The 6,506-nt window shown below is 60.4% G+C and overlaps 1 protein-coding gene across 4 annotated transcripts; it reads right to left on the bottom strand.

Annotated features, from left to right (window-relative positions):
* Positions 1 to 146: 146 nt before the first annotated feature.
* Positions 147 to 5,253, bottom strand: BEST2 (bestrophin 2). 4 transcript variants are annotated; one of them, XM_045991368.1, is made up of 10 exons: positions 5,060 to 5,253; positions 4,050 to 4,286; positions 3,847 to 3,941; positions 2,912 to 3,145; positions 2,661 to 2,815; positions 2,238 to 2,315; positions 1,905 to 2,057; positions 1,737 to 1,817; positions 1,405 to 1,559; positions 147 to 942 (listed from the first exon to the last, which is right to left on the bottom strand). In XM_045991368.1, exons 2-10 carry the CDS (start codon positions 4,199 to 4,201, stop codon positions 519 to 521), a joined length of 1,527 nt encoding a protein of 508 aa, XP_045847324.1. In that variant the 5' UTR covers positions 4,202 to 4,286; positions 5,060 to 5,253; the 3' UTR covers positions 147 to 518. The 4 variants fall into 4 exon arrangements, with proteins under 4 accessions (XP_045847324.1, XP_045847326.1, XP_045847325.1 ...); XM_045991370.1 differs by lacking the exon at positions 4,050 to 4,286 and adding an exon at positions 3,362 to 3,407; XM_045991369.1 differs by lacking the exon at positions 5,060 to 5,253 and adding an exon at positions 3,362 to 3,407 and having other exon boundaries at positions 4,050 to 4,187.
* Between the last annotated feature and the right edge of the window lie 1,253 nt (positions 5,254 to 6,506).

The following is a 6,506-nucleotide window of genomic DNA, read 5'->3' as shown; positions in this document are numbered from 1 at the left end:
TTTCAGAGGGCAGAGTTTGGGAAGAAGGAGGCTGCGTGCGATCAAAGAATCTGGAAGAATTATCAAATCTCACTTAGTCTAATTCCTGGCAGGAAAAGTCAGGCTAATAATGTTTGTGTAAAAACCACTAACATTTTATTGAGCACCTATTATGGATCAATACTCTACAACCGTTATTCCATCCCCATAACTCAATGAGGTTGGCACTCATCTCCATTTCAAGGAAAGAATAAAGGCACGGCACACTGATGGGTCCTCTCAGGCCGTGGAGGGAGGGAAGTAGAGCTGGTGGGAAGGACCGGCTGTTCAAAGAAGCTGGAAGAATCCTTCACCCTTAGCCCAGTGCCTGGCGCACAGGAGGTGCTCCAAGCCCCAGTGCCAGACCGCGCGCAGGAGGCGGGAACCGGTCGAAATAGGACAGGTGGAGTCCACACGAGGCTTATGCAGACCCGAACTGCTGCCTGCGTGCCCTGTCGGGGTTTGTGTCCCTGTCTTTGGGAATCCTAGGCCTGAGGGCCTCAGGCTAGACTCTCCTCCTCCTCGCCAATGGGGCTGGGCAGCCAGGGAGGAGCCGGTCCCCGCGGCGCGGGCATAGGCACGGTTGTGAAGGACTCGGGGGCAGGTCCCGGGACAGGCATCTCAGGACCGACGGGGAACTCCGGCTCTGGCTCCCGCAGGCCGGGGTCGAGCAGCGGGTCCCCGCAACCGCACTCCGGGGCCGCGCCGTCGGCGGCGCCTGCGCACGCGCAGCTGGCGACTGTGGACGTCTCAGACACGCAGCTGTTCTTGCGGCGCATTAGGGACAGGCGCCGGCCGAGCAGGCCTCCCGCGGCCATGCCTGCGCCTACCGGCAGGAGGCGCTGCAAAAAGTCGCCGTGCGCCTCTCCCAGCGGTCCGTCCGAGCCGTCCAGCCGCTGGAACTGCATGTCCTCTTTAGCCAACCTGTCAGACGGACAGTAGTTCAGCGTCGCGACCTCGCTGCTCTCCTTGATTGACAGAGACCGAGACACGCTGGTCCTCCTGGTTCCACCCACACCTTTGTCCCACTTATCTCAAAAGACCTTGGTCCTTCTCTGGAGAGCCTGCTTTCATCCTCTGGGTTTGGCTAAGCTTAAACTTAGCCCTTCAAGCTTCAGTTGTGACGGCCGCGTGTCCGGCACTGCCTCTGGCCGCCCGTCCAATCCTCATGGGCCTTAGCGCTTAGGTCTGCCCCTAGTCAGTAGCCGTCCCAGATCTTGACCCGGATCCCTATCCCCTACCCCCTATTCTAGTCTTCACAGACTTTAGGTCTTAGCCCCAAGTCTCCAAATTGGCCCTGTCCTGGTGTCCTATAGCCCCTTCGACTGGATAATCCCCTCAGGGCCAGAAGCCCCGCAGATGGGCCCGCACAACCCGCTGGCTCACGTGATATCAAAGGTGGAGCCCTGGAAGGAGGGCTGCTGCAGCAGGAACGCGGTGGCTGCGGTGTAGGGGGCGCGAGCCTCGGTTGCGTCCCAGTACAAATCCTTCTCCAGCATGGCCAGGTCATCATACATCTCGTCCACGGCCAGCATTGACACCTGCGGGCGTGGGCATGCGGGGCCGGGTGGAGCCTGGCACAGCACGGGCACCGCGGGGTGGACCCCTCAGGATGGGTTAGAAGTATAGTGACCAAAGAGAGGAGGATGGTTGAGGGTCCAAGCCCGGGCAAGTCTAGACGGGTGGTGGGGCCAAGGCTGGTCACAACCGAGTCTCACCTGGAAGTTGCGGTCGATCAGAAAGTTGGTCTCAAAGTCATCGTCGTCTTCTCCGAAGGGATTGATGAGCTGCTCGGCTACCTGAAGGGGGAGTGAATAGTTTGGTAGAGCCCTGTGTACCCGTGCCTTTCCCACCCCGGGGGGTCCCTACCTCTGGGCCCCACCCACCTTGAGCCAGCCCGCATAGAAAAAGAACTGCAGCAGGGTGAAGATGGGCACACACAGGTCCAGGTTGTGGCCTTCGTAGCCCTGAGCTGGGTCCAGGAACTGGCGACCGATGAGGCAGGCCAGGAAGTAGCTGTACACAGCTATGGTCACCACCTGGGGGGGGCGGGGTGGGTCACCAGGTCAGGATTCTCCCGGTCTCAGGAGGTCTTGGAGAGCCGAGGACTAGGATGGGGCATCACTGATACGGGGTCTTAGCTGGCCCTCAGTCTTTCCTTGAGACCAGTGCGTCAGAACGTCTGATGCCCAATTTAAACGGAGGCATGGCAGGGTTACCTGGGTATAGACAAGGGGTACGCTGATCCAGTCGTAGTGAAAGAGCATTCCACACTTGCCCCGAAACACAGTCAGCTCCTGGGTGCAGATACAAGTCACGAGAGGGCCTGAATTGCGAGCGCACACATGGGGATCAGGTGTGGGTAGGTACGTGGGTTGGAGGTGAGTGGTTACCTGGTGAGATGTGGGCGTGCGCTTCTGGGTTTCCAGGGAGAGTACTTAGTGGGGAATGTACATCTGGGGTAGGGGTACTATGTGCCTGGGAGTTGGCCCCCTAGAGATAAGTGTGCACCTGGGGATTGCTGGGTAATGGTGTTGGGAATCTGCCTCATGGGAGGCGCGTGGCAGGCCGCCATCTGACACAATTCCGGGGAGGTGTAATTTCCCTGGAATTTTGTATGAATGACCTCCCGGTGGGCCCACCTCGAGCAGCAGTTTAAGGGCGCTGTTGTCGCGGATGCGGCCTTCGCGCCGGGCCTGAGCAGCCAGGTTGGAGAACCAGACGCAGGGCACCCAATACTTGTTGTAGGACGAGTTCAGGTTCTCGAACTTCTTCCGCTCCTCGCGGGTCATAAATCCTGGAGGGGGTGAAGTCGGGGTGGGTGCGAGGTTACTCGCCCCCCCACACCCGTCCTCAGCCCCGCCCCCCGCCCGGCTTCAGGGCGGAGCCTCACCCGCCTCCACTACGTGGTCGACGGTGGGGAAGCGCTTGAAGACCGCGGTGCTGACCGAGCGCAGGATTAGCACAGCCGAGAGTCCGGCGTAGCGCATGAGCGTGCGCCTGTAGAGGCGGCCCCGCTCGTCGCGTCCGTGCACCGTACCTGCCACCACGCACATGAGCGCGTCGGGCAGCGGCATGCATAGGTACTGGTTCCACCAGCGGTGCACCACCAGCGTCACGTAGAAACCTGCGGGACAGTCGGCAATGGGGGGGCTAAGTGGGGATCCCAGGGCCAGGTCGTGGCAAGAGGGATGATACACGATCTGCAATCAGAGATACCCGGGAACGCTTGTCACCCACCCACCTCGCGGGGCCAACTGGGCTGGGAATCTGGGGGCGGGGGGCAGCCCTCTGGTCAGAGAGGCTAGAGCAGGCTGGGTCACCCTGGCTATCTGATTGTCACCTGGGATGTGGATTGGGTTCTCAGTATGGAGATGGAGACACAGGGCCTGTATTAGGGGCACAAAGACAGGTTGTCACCCAGGGTTGGGAGCGTGGGGACCTGAAACAGGAGGCTGGGGTCACATGAAGTCACTGAGTTGTCAGAGAAATGTCCTCCGGGCTGCACTTGAGAGGATGGAGTCATATGGGGCCACTGGAGGGGTCCCTGGGGCCCAGGACATGTAGGGAGCCATTAGCAGTCTCATGCAGACACAGGGGGAGACCCTGAGATGGCCAAGGATAAGCCTATGGGTGACACGGAGCTCTCCTGGCTTACTGTAACCAGGTGACATCCAAGGTCTCCCTTGGAAATTGGGGCCACACCTGGCATGAAAGATGTAGAAATGCGGGTCTGTTGGGGTTGGATTTGAGGGGGTAGTCTTTTGAGGAATGGGGTTTCCAAAAGGCCTGGAAATGGGTTTCTGGGGAACTCCGGAGTGAACGCACCCAGCACGAAAGAGACAGGGATGAGACTGGCATACTGGTCACAGTAGATGACGAGCTTCTCGAAGTAACGCTTCTGCTCTTCTGTTAGCACGAAGCTGCGAGGGAGGGGGCAGGGGGTCACAGGAGAGCCTCCCTCCTGGACACACCCAAGGTCTCTTCCCTACGCTCCCTGGCCGGCGCCCCCCAGCCCAGGGCCGCCTCACCGATAGGCGGCACTCAGCGCCATGTAGAGCCCGAGGAAGCAGACGAGCTCGCGCCACAGAAGTTTGTAGATGCTCCCGCGCCACAGCAGCAGCAGCTGCGAGAAGCCGCCGAAGCGCGCATTGGCCACGCGGGCTGTGTACGTGACGGTCATCGCAGCGCCAGGCCCGTTGCGCCGAAGGAGAGGGGGCTGAAGCGGACCCCAGCCTGTGGGCGGAGGAACGGCCCCCCCCACCGGGCTGCGGACAGGGGCGGAGAGGTGCGGCCGACTCAGCTTGGTGTCCCCTCCCGCACCATGGTCTCCTCCGCCGCGACCTGAGTCCAGGTTCCGGTCTCCTCCCAAGCGTGCTCAGTCCGGCCCTAGCCCCCAGTCCTTCCCAAGCCCCCTCTGGCAGGCCTCCTCCCTCTTCCCAAGGTTCCTGGTTCCAGCGTCTGGCGTCTACCTCTCCAGGCCCTTCCCCTCCACCCTCCACCCCCAAGACCCTTGGGTCCCGGAATCAGCCCCAGCAACCCTCCTTGCGATCCCAGCCCCCTTTCCTGGGCTCCAGCTACAGCCTTCCCCACTGAGTCCCCAGCGCCTCAGTTTCTAGAGTCACAGGACTCTGGCTCTCCCCCAGCCTAGATCCCCTTCTTCAGGTCCCATCCCTGTCCGTCCCCCACCTCACCCCTACAGCTCCCAGTCTCAGCCCATCCTCCACCCCTGCACGCCATTCTGAAACCCTTGGAAACCCAGTCCCCAAGCCTCCAGTTCCCCAGGCTCTGTCCCCCAGACCCTCTCCTCCGGCTGGTCTCTCCCCTACACAATTCCCCCAGCTTACCCACTGACGACTGACTTAACTGCCCAGGCTCTGTCCCTTCCCCCTTCTCATGGACGCACCTGGACCTTTCATCTGTCCATTCCCCTTCAGCCTTCAGAGCCCTTAAGTCCCCACCCCGAGGAGTTTGATGGATTCCTGCCTAAGGACCCGTCTCTCCTCAGGATCCTGTTCCCCCAGGCCTGGGCCCTTCTCACCTGGTGCAGGGTGCAGAGACGAACCGGGCCAGGGACAGAATGGGCGGGTGACTTCAGCGTTAGGTGGGGCTGAGGCCAGACCCTGAGGGGAGGGGGCTGGGGAGTGGGCGTGGGCAGCCCCTCCCTGCCCCCCCCCCCCTCCCGCTGCAGTCGCAGAAGTTTGTTTGGAGAAGTCTTGCCAGTTTGCTACCTGGGGCAGGGGGAGCAATCCACCCTGTCCTCCCTCGCTCCTCCCTGTCTCTGTCCTAGTTAGTCACTGGCCCGTCCAAGGGATCTTGGACCTAAGCTGGGGGAGGGCGCAGTGACTGTCTCCTTCCCAGCTCCAGACACACACACACACACACAATGCTGAGTGAGGGTGTGTCACTCCACAAGGATGCACATAGTAAGACACACCGTGGACCCAGACACAAATTGAGCTTCTTTTAACACAACCTCCCACAACTGCGGCAACGCAGAGGGCAGTCTACACTATCACAAAGACTTACAAAGTCACACAAGACATGGGTAGCTCTACCCACCCCCAACATTTAAATATGGGCAGATGGACCCTAACCCATCAGGCTCTTGGCTCTCAGGTATCCATCCGTATGGGACTCCTCCCACTCAGGACCAGAGCCCCCGCATTCCCTCATGATCGCACCATGGAGCAAAGACATGCAAGGTCACATAACCGCTAAGCACAGACCCCAGAATGCCTTCACGCACACAACCATACACCGTCACACAGGAGGGACCATATATTTACTCCTGATCTCTCCTGCACAAACTCTGACCTGTGGTCACACACCAGATGCAGGCACACTTGCCCTCACACAGTGGCACATGGTCCTGGGGTCAGAGCAGGGTCTCAAACACACTCCTACAAGAGAGACCCCTCCCCTACAGTCCCACAGACCCTTCTAACCAGATGGGCTCGTGCCCACCGCCGCCATGAAACTCACCCGTATTTGCACATCAGTAATAAGCCATTCCCCCCACTGCTCCCTCACCGCAGTGTGCCAAGCACCCACACCCTTACACACACCTCAGTTCTCAGATACTCTCAGTACTGCCATGAACACACAACCTTGTCCCCTAATTTGGTGCGGATGCAGGCAGATGCTCCCCCTTCACAGACACCCCGACAAAGGGGGACCCCCCTGCCTGACACAATAGCCCCCTTATCCCCAACATCAAACTCATAACCCGGTATGGAAGGTGCGGAGGCTCAGAGCTCCAACCCCAAGAGGGGCACCTTTGAAGCCCCTCGTGTTCCCCATGTGCACTAGGAGGCCTGCTGCAGCCCCGCCCTGCAGCCCTGCCAGCCAGGACACCGTGTTCCCAGCCTGGCAGATGTCTGCCCTGCCCCGGGGTAATTAGGAACTGGCCCGGGCTGGCCACTCTCAGACCCAAATCTCCGCTGTCCAGCTGCCGGACAGCCCATAAAAGGGGGCGAGGGAGTGGC

The sequence above is a fragment of the Meles meles genome, chromosome 20 (assembly GCF_922984935.1).
Source record: "Meles meles chromosome 20, mMelMel3.1 paternal haplotype, whole genome shotgun sequence".
NCBI classification, from domain to species: Eukaryota; Metazoa; Chordata; class Mammalia; order Carnivora; family Mustelidae; genus Meles; species Meles meles.
The sequence above is the reverse complement of the archived record's forward strand: the minus strand, read 5'-3'. Positions and strand labels throughout refer to the sequence as shown.

Bases quoted from the DNA above. Each gene is read 5' to 3' on its own strand.
- BEST2 (XM_045991368.1), bottom strand. From the start codon at position 4,201: ATGACCGTCACGTACACAGCCCGCGTGGCCAATGCGCGCTTCGGCGGC. The intron at 2,316-2,660 runs GTGGGCCCACCG...ATCTGCACCCAG, and splicing joins CCCTTAAACTGCTGCTCGAG to GAGCTGACTGTGTTTCGGGG. The intron at 1,818-1,904 runs GTGGGTGGGGCC...CTCCCCCTTCAG, and splicing joins TCTATGCGGGCTGGCTCAAG to GTAGCCGAGCAGCTCATCAA.